A 17,487-nucleotide genomic window follows, 5' to 3' on the forward strand; every position below is an offset into this window, starting at 1 on the left:
ATATACTATGATGAGACTTTTGCTCCAATTGCAAGATTAGAAGTCATTAGACTCCTTATTGCCTTTGCTACTTACATAGAATTCACTCTCCATTCTACAGGTCTCACTTCTAGTAGACCTAACATTGTTTTTAGTGTAGGCCTTTGTGCAAGATTTCAGGAAAATCCAAAGGAGTCTCACTTGAAGGCTATTAAGAGGATCTTGAGATACCTAAAAGACACCACTTATATTTGCCTATGGTATTTATAAGGTAGTAATTTTAATTTAGTGGGATATGCTTATATTTATTATGCAGGTTTTCTAATGAATAGAAAGAGCACTTCAAGTATGACACACTTTCTTGGCTCATGTCTTGTATCTTGGTCCACCAAAAAGCAAAACTCCGTGGCTTTGTCTACTGCTGAAGATGAGTATGTGGCTGATGCCTCATGTTGTGCTCAATTGTTGTGGATTGAAAAGCAATTAATGGAATTTGGAGTTGATGTAAGTTATATGCCTATATTTTGTGAGAACATTAATGCAATCAGTATGACTAAGAACCTGGTTCATTACAAAAAAAACTAAGCACATAATGTTAGGCATCATTTTTTGAGGGACAATTTCGCAAAGGGTTTGATCACTGTGGAATTTTGTGCTACTGATAAGCAAATAGCTTATATCTTCAAAAAGCTTTGAGTAGAGATCACTTTGAAAGGAACATGTTAGAATTAGGGATGATTAAGATCACCTAAAGAAATCGATCCTAACTCAATAATTGGTTAGATAATTTGTGAATTTTGTAAATAATTATATTAGATATTGCTCAGTCTCATACTTTATTAGTATACTATTGTGTCATGTGGTAAAATGTCTCACTGATGTACAATGATATTACCCTTATTTTTTTGAAAAAATCAGTCTTACACAAGTGAACTTTCAGTGAAAAACCTGGTTCATCGAGCTTATACGGTATGTATTCTACACTCCGCATAATTTGAAATAATTGTATTTGATTAATGATCTAAAAGGAGTTCCACTTTATCCCAACCTTTTTTTTGAACCAATCCGTTACAAATGAAACTGCTAAATTTTTGGCGAAGAGTCTAACGTTTCTTCAAACTGACACTCCCAAGTTGATTAGACTTCTAATCTCCAAAAGTTGCCATTATACACTCCATCACTTCACTCTTTAAATTGATTCGACCTCACCCGTTTCTTCACTCACAATCTTTGAAAGATCAAAATACCAAATTCTCTCAATTTTCTCTCAACTCTTCTAGACTAATCAACTAGCAAACACTTCTAAGAATCCCAAGAACACTGAAAACCCCTTTTCATCAGCCAAAGAACCAACACCCACACATTCAACCACCCAAACCCTCAAGAAAGGGCGTGTGAAGATGCTTGCACGCAGAACAGTGGCTAGTAGTGGATAGGCCAAGAAATTAAGTGAGATGATATAGACCAGTCAAGTAGAGGAACCCTAAAAATCGTACGAATCCTTCAAGTCTACAACTGAGGGGGAAGAAGCACTTTCATCCGAAACCGAACAGGTAACTTCTAAGTTAAAATTTTCTGATATTGCTTTTGAAGTCGCTAAAAATCTTGAGAAAAGATTTGTGTTGGTTGGAACAATTGCTGGTGTAGAGACTTCTGAGCATAGTAAAATAGGTGGTAAAAATAATAAGGGAAAAGAAAAAGTGAGTGAGGGTGTTGAAGTAGATGTGAGGGGAAATAGAGAAGAAAGAGTGGTTGAACTTTCTTCATCCACTCTTGTTGGTCTGACAGAAGAAACATGGGCAATGATGTTATGGGGTGAGGAGGTTGTTGAAGAACTAGAGAGTATTAGAAAGGAAGGAGGCAGTGGGTTTGAGGATGCTTCTGTAGTGGAGGGGTTGGTTAGGTTAAGAAAAAGGTTCCAAGAACTTGTTCCATATAGGAAGGAACCCCTCCATGACCTACTAAAGAAAGTGTCCGATAGTAACAATCCAAAGAAGAAAAAGAGTGATGGAGTTAAGATCCCTAGAAAGGCAATAATGGCAAGAAGAAAAAGTTTGATTCTTCTATTCCTGTAGAGACTCCTTCCACAAGAGGAAGAACTACAAGGAGCCAGAGGAAGCAGAGTGAGGCCGACCTAGAGAAGGCCTTAGCTGAGAGTGCAAAGAAAGCTGTTGGAAAAAGGTGGGTGAAACAAGTGAAACCATTAAGATAAAGGAGATGGACCTGGTCCTTCATGATGAGGATGATGCAAAGGAAGTGGAAGTTGTGACTCTAGTGCTAAAAAGAGAGACTTTTAAGAAGAAGTCCTCAAAAAAGTCCATTGTGACAGAGGACTCTTCCATGTCAAAAAGACCCAGGTCTGCCAGGAAATCCAGAAAAGTGTAAATTATGGAGGAAGACAGTGAAGAAGAGGAAACTGATGAAGAAAAAGACAAAGTGGTAAAGTTCTAAAAGAGAACAATTCTAAGAGAAAGGCTCCTCGGTGATTTACAAGAAGAAGGTATAGTTTTGTTGCTTGAGAAATTAGAGATTTAGGGCTGGAAGGACATGGTCCTTCAGTTGGAAGGAGGTTAGCCAAAGCTAAGATTGTTGAGTTCCTTGCAAATTGTGAGATTGCAAATGGAAGGGTCAACAGTAAAGTGAAGGAGTGGACGTGAGCTTTGATGACAAAGAGTAGGGGAGATTCTGGGTATACCTACTGCGGGGTATAATGACTTCAAAAGGTTGAAGTGGCCTAGTCAAGAGAATCTACCTACCTCACTAGCCATCACTAGAAAATTTGCTGATAGGGACTTGGAGCAAAAACCCATGGCTATTTATAAGAGTACAATGAAACATGCCCATAAAGTGCTCTTTGATTTGTCAACAATGTGGTTCTGCCCAGGATGAAGGGAAGGCACATTGCTACCTTCAAGACCTGGTCCTTATGGAGTGCTTGGGTAGTGGGAACCATATCAATTGGTCGGGGGTTCATAATTCAGCTCCTTCATAGGGTGGTTTGTGGTACTAAAACTCATGTCATCCCATATGGCTTTATCCTCACTGTTGTACTTGCTCACTTTAAGGTTCTCCTCAAGAAATGAGATGTTTGCATGAGTAAAGGCTACTTTGGGGGCGGCACATTGACTGACTGTGACTATGAAGTCCATACTGCCCCCAAAGAATGGTTCATCCAAGAGGGGGCCCAAGAACAGCAAAGTAAGAGCATTGGAGCATGAGAGTAGGGCAAAGAATGTTGAGATTGAAAGGTTGAAGAAGTGACTGGCTAAAGTAGAAACTGAAAAGGACTCTCGAGTCTGAGCTTGCAAAGGAGAACGGGAAGAATAAGTTCATTCTTCAAGACAAGTTGAAGTTGCTTCAAGCCAGAAACCAAGAACCTGGACCTTCCCAGTCCTAATATCACGAACCAAAATCTTATATGTCTTGATGGCAGCCTATTGCAACACTAGGCAAGCCGACAATTCACAAATAACCACGCATCTTTAATTTAAACATATTGAAATAAGCTTAAATAATGAAAAGCTCATAATTGACTTATAAGAAAATACCACAACTCAATACAAAATCTCCCAAAATTCGGGTGTCACTGAGTACATGAACTTTAAATGACAACATAGTCTGACTAATAAAACAATGTCTAGAAGGATAGAATAGTACAAATAACTGAAAAGAAGGAGAGTCAAGATCTGTAGACGCCAAGGAAGCTACCTCGAGAGTCTCCAACAGATAAAGATCCCAAACTAGCAGTCGCCGTACCCGGAAGTACCTGGATTTGCACACGAAGTGCAGAGTATAATATGAGTACAACCAACCCAATGTACTCAATAAGTGGCAAGACTAACCTTGGGATGAAGATAGTGATGATCTCAACATGTACAGTCTAAATACAGATTTCCAATAGTATAGGAAACGTACACATGCTTTCACTTTAACAGTTAAATTCAACATGGATAAAATATGCCAAGTGTGACAGATATGAGGAATGAAACATCACTATATCTACCTGTCAATTATGCATGCCAATTGTAATACAACACAATGATAAAGTCATATGCATACTCTCGAAGTATTAATTTCACTCAGCACACTCAGTCACTCAGTCCTCCCAGTCATTCAGTCCTCCCAATCACTTGGCACTCATGCTTGGCACTCGCACTCAATAGGTACATGCGCTCACTGCTAGTAAGTCAGACTCTGGAGGGGTGGATCCTGCCCAAACGCTAATATAAGCCAATTATGGCATGAACTAATAAAGCTAGTTGTGGTGTGCATCTCGATCAAATAAATATTAATCATAATTAGGCCATCGGCCTTACTCATTCATCAATCTCTACAGTCTCTCAGGCTCACAACTCTCATGAAAATCAGCACAAACAATGATATTATGATGTGACAGTAAACGACAATAGAGCCTGAGATATGATATGCAATGATAGATGTGATTGAGTACATGATTGCAAATTAATAAGTATTTCAACAACAAAGCAACCTCTGTGGGCCCCAACAGTACCAGCATATAGCCTAAACATAGTTTCTAATATGAATCACATCTCAATTCCTCTAACACATGGAGAATATGTGAATAACAACAAGATTACACGGCTACTCAGTTCCACAAAATCGACCGAGTCACAATATCTACGGTGCACGCCCACACGCCCGTCACCTAGCATGTGTGTCACCTCAACACCAATCACATAACACGTAATTCAGGGATTCATACCCTCAGGACCAAGTTTAGAAGTGTTACTTACCTCAACTGTACAAATCTTTACTCCAACAAGCCCTTACCTTGTGAATCGGCCTCCGAACGACTCGAATCTAGCCACAAACAACTCGATACCATCAACACGAGCTATAGGAATCAATTCTGCGTGAATAAGCTAAGTTCTTTAACAAAAGTCAAAAATGTCAACTCAAAAAGTCAGCCCCAGGCCCACGTCTCGAAATCCAACAAAATTAACAAAATCCAAAAACCCATTCAACCCAAGTCCAACCATACCAAAATTACTCAAAATACGACACCAAATCGCCACTCAGATCCCCAAATCTTACTCTCTAATCCCTAGCCCAAAATTCCACCTTAAAAACACTTAAACTAGGTGGGAAATTCAATGGGTATTCAATATTAATGGATAAAAACAACCAAAAGTGGCTTACCTCTATAAATCCCATGAAATCCCTCTCAAAAATCTCCTCCAACCGAGCTACAAAGTCCAAAAAATGAGAAAATCTCGGAAGCCCTTCGAAATATATTTTGTCAGTGCTTTCGCACTTGTGATCCACTTAACCGCACCTACGTTCCTGCAGACGTGACAAATCCCAGTTTCCCTGACGACCTCCTGCCCTCGCACCTGCGGACAAGGTTCTGCACCTGTAGAGTTGCACCAGCGACCTCCTCTCCGCTTCTGTGGAGACTCCTGCCACACGCCTCTTCGCACCTGCGCAACCTTCATGCATCTTCTAAAGCGCAGGTACGGAAAATACTCTCACACCTGCAACCCCTGGCTCGCTTCTGCAGTCACGCACCTATGACCAATCCTCCGCAGGTGATGGCACCAAACATCAGGAGCCCAGAAATTCTCCCAAGTGAAATTCCAATAAGATATCCATTTGAATCATCCCCGAGGTCCCCAGGACCCCATCCAAACATACCAACCCATCCTAAATCATGATACGAATCTAGTCGAGGCCTCAAATCACATGAAAAAACATCAAAACATGAATCATGCCCCAATTCAAGCCTATTGAAACTATTGAATTTCCAACTTTCACAATCAATGCTGAAACCTATCAAATCAACTCCAATTGACCTCAAATTTTGCACACAGGTCATAAATGACACAACGGACCATTCCAACTTCTGAAACCAAAATCTGAGCTTGGTAACCACAAAGTCAACTCTCGGTCAAACCTCTTAACTCTCCAAACTTCAATTCTTCCAACTTTCGCCAATTCAAGCCAAAATCATCTATGGACCTTCAGATCAATATTCGGACACACTCCTAAGTCCAAAATCACCCTACGGAGCTATCGGAACCATCAAAACTCCATTCCGGAGTCAATTACACACAAGTCAACATTCGGTAAACTCTTTAACTTAGGATTCCAACCTTGGGACTAAGTGTCTCAAATTCATTCTGAAACATCCCCAGAACCAAATCAATCACCCCGGCAAGTCACATAGCAACAAATGAGCATGGAATATGCAATAAATGGGGGAATGAGGCTATAATACTCAAAATAACCAGTCGGGTCGTTACATCCTCCCCCTTTAAACAAACGTTCGTCCTCGAACGGGTCTAGAGTTATATATGAAGTCTCAAATAGGTGTGGATATCTTCTCCGCATCTCCCGCTCAGTCTCTCAAGTAGCCTCCTCGACTCGATGCCCTCTCCACTGCACCTTCACTGAAGCTATATTCTTTGACCTCAACTTCCAAATCTGCCGAACCAAAATGGCCACCGGCTCCACCTCATAAGTCAAATCTCCAGCTAACTGAACCATGCTGAAGTCCAAAACATGAGACGGATCGCTGAAATACTTTGGAGCATAGAAACATAAAACACTAGTTGAACACTCGATAGACTAGGTGGCAATGCAAGCTTCTAAGCCACCTCTCCAATCCTCTCAAGCACCTTAGAAGGCCCAATGTACCGAGGGCTCAACTTGCCCTTCTTCCCGAACCTCATAACACCCTTCATGGACGAAACTCTGAGCAGTACCTTCTCCTCCACCATGTAGGTAACATCACAAACCTTTCAATCAGCATAGCTCTTCTTTCTAGACTGCATCATGCGAAGACGATCCTGAATAAACTTTACCTTGTCCAAAGCATCCTGAACCAAGTCAGTACCCAATAGCCTAGCCTCACCCGGCTCAAACCAACCAACTGGAGACCGACACCCTATCCCATACAAAGCCTCATACGGAGCCATATGAATATTCAATTGATAGCTGCTATTGTAAGCAAACTCTACAAGCGGCAGATATTGATCCCAAGAACACCCGAAATCCATAACACAAGCGCGTAGCATATCCTCCTATATTTGAATAGTGCGCTCGAACTGTCCGTCCGTCTGAGAGTGGAATGTTGTGCTTAACTTAACCCGTATGCCTAACTCTCGCTGTACTGCTCTCCAAAATTGCGATGTGAACTGCGTGCCCCGATCTGAAATGATGGACACCGGCACATCGTGAAGGCGAACAACCTCGCGGATATAGATCTAGCCAACCGCTGCGAAGAATATGTAGTCCCAACTGGAATGAAATGTGCGGACTTGGTCAATCGGTCCAAAATCACCCAAATAGCATCAAACCTCCTCGAAGTTCGTGGGGGACCAACTACGAAGTCCATGGTGATACGATCCCATTTCCACTCTGGAATCTCAAGCCTCTAAAGCAATTCGCCTGGCCTCTGATGCTCGTACTTCACCTGGTGACAATTTAAGCACTGAGTTACAAACCCCACTGTATAGTTCTTCATCCTCCTCCTCCAATAGTGTTGCCTCAAGTCCTGATATATCTTTGCGGCATCTGGATGGATGGAATATCGCAAATTGTGGGCCTCCTTAAGAATCAACTCAAGTAGCCCATCTATATTAGGCACACAAATCTGAACCTACATCCGCAATACTCCATCATCCCCAATAGAATCCTCATTTTCATCACCTTGCTGAACCGTGTCCTTAAGGACAAGCAAATGGGGGTCACCATACTGACTCTCTGATGCGATCATATAAGGAAGAACGAGAAACTACACAAGCTAGAACCTGAATAGGATCCAAAACATCCAACCTCACAAACTAATTGGCCAAGGCCTGAACATCGGATGCAAGCGGTCTCTCCCCAACAGGAATAAATGCAAGGCTACCCATACTCACTACCTTCCTACTCAGGGCATCGGCCACCATATTGGCCTTTTCGAGATGATACAAAATGGAAGTATCACAGTCCTTTAGCAGCTCCATCCATCTTCGCTACCTCAAATTTAGAACCTTTTGCTTGAACAAGTGTTGGAGACTCCAGTGATCCGTAAATACCTCACAAGATACACCGTAGAGATAATACCTCCAAATCTTCTATGCATGGACGATGGTTGCCAACTCTAAATCATGAATAGGGTAGTTCTTCTCATGAGGCTTAGAATGGCGTGAAGAATAAGCAATCACTCTACCCTCCTGCATCAAGATACACCCAATACCAATACAAAAAGTGTCATAGTACACTGTATAAGAACCCGATGCTTAAGGCAAAACTAGAACTGGAGTTATGGTCAAGGCAGTCTTGAGCTTATGAAAGCTCTCCTCACACTCATCCGACCACCTGAATGGATCACCCTTCTTGGCCAACCTGGTCAAAGGTGCTGCAATTGACGAGAAATCCTCCACGGAGCGATGATAATATCCGGCCAAACTCAGAAAACTCTGACTCTCAGTAGATGACGACGGTCTGGTCCAACTATGAACTGCTTCTATCTTCTTTGGATCCACCTTAATACCCTCGCTGGACACCACGTTCCATAATAACGCCACCGAACTAAGCCAAAACTCACACCTGGAGAACATGGCATAAAGCTTCTTCTTCCTTAACCTCTATAGTACAATCCTAGATGTTGTGCATGCTCCTCCTGGCTACGAGAGTACACCAGGATATCATCAATAAATACTATGACAAATGAATCAAGATATGGCCAGAATACATTGTTCATTAGATGCATGAATGTTGTTGGGGTGTTGGTCAGCCCAAAAGACATCACAAGGAACTTATAGTGACTATAACGGGTCCTGAATGCCGTCTTCAAAATATTTGAGTCCCAAATCTTCAACTGGTGATACCCAGACCTTAATCAATCTTAGAGAACACTCTAGCTCCCTGAAGTTGGTCAGATAGATCATCACTGCGTGGCAAAGGATTCTTGTTCTTAATTGTAACTATAGTCGATGCGCATATGTATTGTACCATCCTTCTTCTTCACAAACAAAATCGGTGCACCCCAAGGCAATACACTGCGCCTAATGAACCCCTTTATCAAGAAACTCTTGAAGCTGCTCTTTCAATTCCTTCAACTTTGATGGTGCCACTCGATACGGAGGAATAGAAATGGGTTGAGTGTACGGCACCAAGTCAATACAAAAATCAATATCCCTGTCGGGTGGCATGCGCGATAGGTCTACAGGAAACATATCCACAAAGTCTCTCACCACCGGAATGAATCAATAGTAGGAGTATTAGCACAAACATCCCTCACAAAGGCGAAGTATGACAAATACCCCTTCCCATCCATCTATTGGGCCTCCATATATGAAATCACCCCACTAGGAACATAGTCTAGAGAACCTCTCCACTCGATCCTTGGTAACCCCAACATCGCCAACATCAGGGTCTTAGCGTGACAATCCAGAATATCATGACATGGGGACAACTAATCCATACCCAGAATCACGTCGAAATCAACCATACTAAGAAATAAGAGATCAACTCTAGTTTCCAACCCTTCAATGGTCACCATACATGACCGATACACACGGTCCACAATAATAGTATCGCCTATCCACGTAGATACATGAACAGGTGAAACTAAGGAATCACGGGGCATATCCAAATAACGAGTAAAATAAGATGATACATATGAGTAAGTAGACCAGAGTCAAATAATGTGGAGAAATCCCTGTGGCACACTGAAACAATGCATGTGACCATTGCGTCTGAAGCAATGGCCTCTGGTCTGGCAGGGATAGTATAAAATCGAGCCTAACCGCCACCTGATCGGCCTCCCCCTCTAGTAACTGAACCTCCAAAGCCTGACCCTTTGCTGAAGTCATAGTCTGACCCTTTGCTGAACTGAACCTCCAAAGCGACGGGGACACTGTCTCCATATGTGTCCAAACTCTCGGCACTCGAAGTAGCTCCCTGATGGTGGTGGGGACTAAATTGGACCCCGAGAACCAGAATAACTACTAGAAGAACTTGGCACAGACGAACCCTGGACAGATGAAGCGCGGGATGAACTCTGAGCTGGAAGGGCACTGAGAGATGACTGACCAAGACGAGCACTGTAAAAACCATAGCTAGCTAATGTACCACAATGAACCGGACGAGCCATCTGAGCGGGCCTATAAGGACGACCCCTGCTGTGGTATGACTGCCCTCCAGAAGAAGCACCGGTGAAACCACCCAAACCACAAGACCTCTTGGCCTCCCTCTCCCCACGCTCCTGACTCGAACCTGCTCTAGCCGCCGATCAATATTAACCACCTCGTCAAACCTAGCACCTTAAGCAATCTCCCGAGTCATAACAAAACATAGTCCATAGTTGAGGCCATCAATGAACCTCCTAATCATCTCTCTCTTCGTGAGAACCAACTAGATCGCATGACGAGCCAACTCTGAAAATCTCATCTCGTACTGGGTCACAAACATACCCTCTTGGCATAGCTGCTCGAATTGCCTATGTAACTCCTCCATGTGGGTCGGTGGCACAAACTTCTCCAAGAAGAGAACGGATAACTCATGCCATGTAAGTGGTACAGCACTGGCTAACCTGCTCCGCTCATAGGCCTCCCACCATCTGAAGGCTGCCCCCTACAGTTGGGAAGTAGTGAATAAGGTACTCGTCCTGCGTAGAATCCGCTGACACCTATCCAAGAAGTTCTGATCATCCTCTGACTCAGCCCCACTGAATGATGGAGGCCTAAGCCTCCTAAAACTCTCTAGCCTCTTCAGCTCCTTGTTACTCATAGGGGGACCCACCTGGGCCATAGCAACTACAACCAGCTGGGCTGGTAGTACCCCCGGTGTCTGAAGTCCATGCACCACCTGCTCTGGTGTGTGAGCGGCGAGAGTCTGTATACCTCCCCCGGCTTGAGAAGTGGTTGGTGCAACCAGAACTAATACCGCAGGAGCAAGGCTAGTGCATACAGTCAATATTTGGGCCAAAGCCTCCTAAAGGCCTGGAATCACAATGGGCACAGCTGGTGCCTGAGCTGGTCCCACCGGCTCAACCCCATCTGGAATCTACTCTTGAGCTGGAGCAACTGGTGGATCTACAGGAGCTGCTCTAGCTACGGTACGAGCTACACCTCGGCCTCTGCCACGGCCCCGCCCTCTCGTGGACCTAGCTGGTGGTACTAGTGGTTGTCTACCCGGTCCGATAGAAAGTGTCCTCACCATCTGTGAGAGAATAGAATAACAGAAGCTTAGTTTTCGGAATCAATAAATTTTCGCACGACAAGATTACAAGAAAGTGAAGTTTTCCTAATGGTTCGGCAGCCTCTCGAAGATAAGTACAGACGTCTTTGTACTGATCTGCAAGACTCTACTAAACCTATACATGGCTCGTGTGGCCTATGTAACCTAGGCTCCAATACCAACTTGTCACGGCCTAAAATCTCATATGTCGTATTTGGCCTATTGCAAATCTAGGCAAGCCGACAATTCACAAATAACCACGTATATTTAATTTAAACATACTAAAATAAGCTTAAATAATGAAAATCTCATAATTAACTAATAAGAAAATACCGCGACTTAATACAAAATCCCCCAAAATTCGGGTATCATTGAGTACATGAGCATATAAACGACAATATAGTCTGCCTACTAAAACACTATCTAGAAGGATAGAACAGTACAAATGACTGAAAAGAAAGAGAGTCAAGGTCTGTGGATGCCAAGGCAGCTACCTCGATAGTCTCCAACAGATAAAGCTCCCAAACTAGCAGTCGCCATACCCGGAAGTACATGGATCTGCACACGAAGTGCAAAGTGTAGTACGAGTACAAACGACTCAATGTACTCAATAAGTGACAAGATTAACCTTGGGATGAAGGCCCTGACGAGCTCAATAGGTACAGTCCAATTAAAGATTTCCAACAGTACAAAAAAAATATAGATGCTTTCAAGTTTAACATTTAAGTTCAACATGGATAAAATATGCCAAGTGTGAATGATATGAGAAATGATACATCATTATATCCACATGTCAATTATGCATGCCAATTGTAATGCAACATAGTGATAAAGTCATGTGCATACTCTCGGAGTATTAATTTCACTCAGCATGCTCAATCGATCAGTCCCCCCAGTCACTCAGTCCTCCCAATTACTCGACACTCGCACTCAGTACATACCTGCGCTCACTGTTGGTACGGCAGACTCCAGAGGGGAAGATCCTGCCCAAGCGCTAATATAAGCCAATCACGGCATGAATCAATAAAGCTTGCTGCGACATACAACCCGATCCCATAATATCATTCACAATCAGGCCCTCGGCCTCACTCAGTCATCAATCTCTCCAGTCTCTCGGGCTCACAAATCTTATGAAAATAAGCCCAAACAATGATAATATGATGTGAAAGTAAATAGCAACATAGACTGAAATATGATACGCAATGATAGCTGTGACTGAGTACATGATTGCAAATTAACAAGTATTTTAACAACAAAGCGACCTCTATGGGTCCCAATGGTACCAGCATATAGCCTAAACATGATTTCTCACATGAATCACAGCTCAATTCCTCTAACACATGGATAATACGTGAATAACAATAAGATTAGATGACTACATAGTTCCAAGGAATTGACCGAGTCATAATTTCTATGGTTCACACCCACATGCCCGTCACCTAGCATGTGCGTCACCTCAACACCAACCACATAACACGTAATTCAGGAATTCATACTCTCAGAACCAAGTTTAGAAGTATTACTTACCTCAACCGTACAAATCTCTACTGCAACAAGCCCTTGCCTCGCAAATCAGCCTCCAAACAACTCAAATCTAGCAACAAACAACTAAATACTATCAACACGAGCTATAGGAATCAATTCCACGTGAATAAGCTAAGTTATTTAACAAAGATCAAAAAAGTCAACTCAAAAAATCAACCCCGAGCCCACATCTCGAAATCCAACAAAATTAAAAACATTCAAACACCCATTCAACCACGAGTCCAACCATACCAAAATTACTCAAATCCGATACCAAATCGCCACTCATATCCCCAAATCTTACTCTCTAATCCCCAGCCCAAAATTCCCTGAATTCCACCTTAAAAACACTTAAACTAGGTGGAAAATTCAATAGGTATTCAATATTAATGGATAAAAACAACCAAAAGTGGCTTACCTCAAACATTGCCTCCAACTGAGCTTGCAAAGTCCAAAAAACAGAAAATCTCGAAAGCCCTTCGAAATATATTGTGCTAGTGCTTTCGCACCTGCCGTCCCGCAGGCGCGACAAATCCTCAGCTTCTGCAGTTCCCTGACGACCTCCTGCCCTCGCACCTGCGAACAAGATTCCGAACCTGCGGAGCTGTACCAGCGACCTCCTCTCCGCTTCTGCGGAGACGGCTACGACATGCCTCTTCGCACATGCGCAACCTCCACGCATCTGTAAAAGTGCAGGTGCGGACAATACCCTCGCACCTGCGACCACTAACCAACTCCTTCCAGACTGCACATGCAACCACTGGCTCGCTTATGTGGTCATGCACTTGTGACCAATCCTCCGCAGGTGCGATAGCACCAGACATCAGCAGCCCGAAAATTCTCCCAAGTCAAATTCCAATCTGATATCCATCTGAATCATCCCCGAGGCCCTCGAGACCCCATCCAAACATACCAACCCATCCTAAAACATTCGATCCGGTAACCACAAAGTCAACTCTCAGCCATACCTCTTACTCTCCAAACTTCAATTCTTCCAACTTTTGCCAATTCAAGCGAAAATCATCTACGGACCTCCAAATCAATATCTAGACACACTCCTAAGTCCAAAATCAGCCTACGGAGCTATTGGAACCATCAAAACTCCATTTCAGAGTCAATTACACATAAGTTAACATTCGGTCAACTCTTCAACTTAGGCTTCTAACCTTGGACTAAGTGTCCCAAATTCATTCCGAAACATCCCAGGAACCACACCAACCACCCCGGCAAGTCACATAACAACAAATGAGCATGAAATAAGCAATAAATGGAGAAAAAGGCTATAATACTCTAAACGGCCGGTCGGGTCATTACACCTAAACCTTTCCTAGCCTAGTTTGTAATCAGTGACCCAAGTGGGATTTTTTTTTTTTTTTGCTTTTTGCTCATGGTTCAGTGCTTACATTTCTTTTAATGCTTTGTGGAAGAATCTTTTCAATAAAATTCATTGTTTCTGCTTTAACTGTTTGTTGATATTTCTTAGATGGCTGATATTCTTAGATTAATAAGAGAAAATTGAATCCATGAGTGCATTTGAAGTAGCCTCAATATCCACGAGTAAGATCTGCTAAAATCTAGTTACCTAACTTAATTATGTAACTTCTGCTAAAATCTAGTTACCTAACTTAATTATGTAACTTTTCGATGATGCCAAATGAGAGAAAATAAGTTATGCTTTTGCTTTGGGTTGTGATATTTATAGCCTAACGAACATGGTCCTTGATGGTAACTTTGAATGGTAAGTGTTCTAATAGTGTTTTTCACTATGCCAAAGGAGGCTTTTAGTGGCAATAGTTTCGGTGGCAATATTTATTGCTGCAAAAACATTTACCAACAACTGATTAAATACCATTAGATCCAGGGTCACTATAGCCTCTGGTGGCATTTATGTTGAATGCTGGTAAAGACCCATATTATTGCTGTCAAAACTAATTACTTTTAGCAGCATTTATTTAGCGGCAATTACTATAGCCGTTAAAGCTAACTTAGAAATATAATATTTAACATATTTTTCGGCTTTTATTATTGCCGCTAAAATTCAACAATTGCCATTACAAGGAAATTATTTTCGTGGCAATTATTATGATGGCTAAACTGACCATAAATTCACCTTAATACATTCATTTAATGAAAGACTATTTTATAGAATCAAAAACAAAGATCACAAGAGCAATAACTTCTAACTAGATGAATTATCAAATTCAAAACAATGTCATTTACTTGAAACAAGAACTAACAAAGCCGACACACCAGCATATTTATCGACTTGTAAGAAATGTAGTATCCTTATGTACAAGTCAACTAAACTTCAAACTGGAAACCGAGTCTCTCATCAACAATGTGATATTCTTGATCTTCTCTTCCTTTTATTAACAGTGTGATACTCTTGTCAGCTATCATTGTGTGACCTTATAGCCAAATTTTCTAGTTTAAGTTCCTGCATTACACCATCATACAATAAAAAACTTTTTGCATATAAAATACATATTATAACATATATGAGAGAAAATCCAAGAAGATAGCGAGAATTAAAGTAATATTCGTGTAACCATTTGAGACACAATTGTACCATGAATCAAATTCTTGTAATATAATGTCTTAGAACAGTTTGTTAAATTACAACCTTAGTCAGATACTATTCCTTTTAAGTAAGATATCAAGGCATTAAACCAATAAAGACAACTAAAAATTAGACAACAGAGTCATATTTGATATTATGTCTCTCAAATTGTAAGCCAACATATGCAGAAAACAACAGAGTCATATTTGATATTATGTCTCTCAAATTGTAAGCCAACATATGCAGAAAACAAAGAGAGTCCAGTACAACAACAACAATGATCTAGTGAAATCCCACTAGTGGGGTCCGGGAGGGTGGTGCATACGCAAATATTACCCCTATCCTGAGGGGGTAGAAAGGATATTTTCAATAGACACTCGGCTCAATAAGACGAAAAGGGAGTCCAGTAGAACATGAAAAATACTTAATTAATTGGAAAAGGTCCAATAATATCCCTAAACTATGGTATATAGCTCACTTTTGTCCTCCGTTAGTAAACTGGGCCACAAAAATCCTCCCCGTTAGCACAATGGGCCACTAATGCCCTTCAACCTAACGGCCCTCCGCACAAGCCATTTTAATCTTACATGGCATCCACATAGCTGTGACATGGCAGCCACATAAGCGGGGCAGCCTAATAAACCCGCTCCGAATCCCATTTCCAAACAAAGATCAAACAAAGGCCGTAACCCCATTTCCAAACCCCATTTCCAAACAATTTCTGCTACTCTTTATAGACCGTTCTTCCATGGCGATTTGAGAGTTGAGGTGATGATAAGATCTAGCAAGGTTTAACAACACAAATTGAAGATCATCTGAAGATATTCAGGTAATTTTCCCTTCTATTTATTGGGTCTTTGTCTCGAACTTTATTTTTTTTTTTTGTAATTTTCTAGGGTTTTGTCATGTTCTGGTATTTCTGACCTGTCTTCTAGTGTATAGTATTTGCATGTGAGTCTGGTACTCTTTTTGTTTGTTATCTTTGTTGTTTCCTTATGTGGTGTCAATTTGTGCCCTAGGTATACATTGTCTTTGGCTGCAAGTGTCCTTTTCACATATTTTATCATAGTGTGGCAGGGTTGGGTTATTGAAATCGACAGTTACATGTGCATTTCTTCTTAAAGACTATTTTTTTCTTGCTTTCCACTGTTGAAATCGACAAAACATGTTATAGACCGTGTGCTTTATCTCTTAAAGTGTGTGCTTCATTCTTTCCACTATATTATATGCAGTAATTTATTGTATGTTCAATATTTTATTGTCAAAGTTGTTAAATTATTCATGTGGTCCCTCTATATTTTCTTCTGTGTCTATATTTTAGATATTTCAATATGGGGGACCACGAAGAGCCAATTTCAGGTCAATATCAGTGTGAATTAGGTACTGATTATGAATCGGATAGTGATAAAAGTTCAGAATATGGTTTAGATGCTAGTGAATATGGTTTTGAAGAATTAGAGTCACTTAGGATGCAAAAGGGTAAAGAACTTAATGATAAGCTTAGTCACTACAAAGAGCTTGATAAGTCTATGACATTTAAGGACTTGGAAGAGGCCAAAAAAGTCATGAACTTCTATGCTATTGCAAATTCCAAACCTTTGAAGCTTAGAAAAAGTGATAAAATAAGAGTAAGGTGTAGATGTGTAGTAGGCTGCCCTTTTGTATGCCTCATCTCTGAAGATAAGAAGGGTCCTGGCTTTAAGATTAAAACATTGAAGACAGAGCACAACTGTGAAGATGCATTTGAGAATCCTAGAGCCAAAATAAAAACTTTAGCTGAATATTTCAGGAGTAAGGTGCAGAATAACCCCAAGTACAAGATAAAGGATATGAAACTAGATTTGAAAAATCAATTTTCATTGAATGTACATAACTCTAAGAGGATGGCACTTCAGCAATTGCAAGGAAGCTTTTTAGATGACTATAACAGATTAGAAGCATATGCAAATGAGATTAGGGAGAGCAATACTGGTAGTGATATGGTTATCAATGTATCAAAAGATGCCATGGCTGAAGGTAAAAGAAGATTTCTTAGAATGTACATATGCTCCAATGCAATGAAGTTGGGGGGGTTTAAAGAAGGGTTGAGACCATTCATTGGACTAGATGGGACTTTCTTAAAGGGTCATTGCAAGGGGCAATTATTGGTGGCTGTTGCACAAGATTCTCAGAATCATTTCTATCCCTTGGCTTGGGCTGTAGTTGACAAGGAAAACACCTTGACATGGACATGA

At 41.4% G+C, this 17,487-nt stretch overlaps 1 protein-coding gene across 1 annotated transcript; it reads left to right on the forward strand.

Annotated features, from left to right (window-relative positions):
- Positions 1-16,584: 16,584 nt before the first annotated feature.
- Positions 16,585-17,487, forward strand: LOC109240955. Its single transcript, XM_019407647.1, has one exon. It carries the CDS (start codon positions 16,585-16,587, stop codon positions 17,485-17,487), a length of 903 nt encoding a protein of 300 aa, XP_019263192.1.

This window comes from Nicotiana attenuata, unplaced genomic scaffold (assembly GCF_001879085.1).
Source record: "Nicotiana attenuata strain UT unplaced genomic scaffold, NIATTr2, whole genome shotgun sequence".
Taxonomy (NCBI): domain Eukaryota; kingdom Viridiplantae; phylum Streptophyta; class Magnoliopsida; order Solanales; family Solanaceae; genus Nicotiana; species Nicotiana attenuata.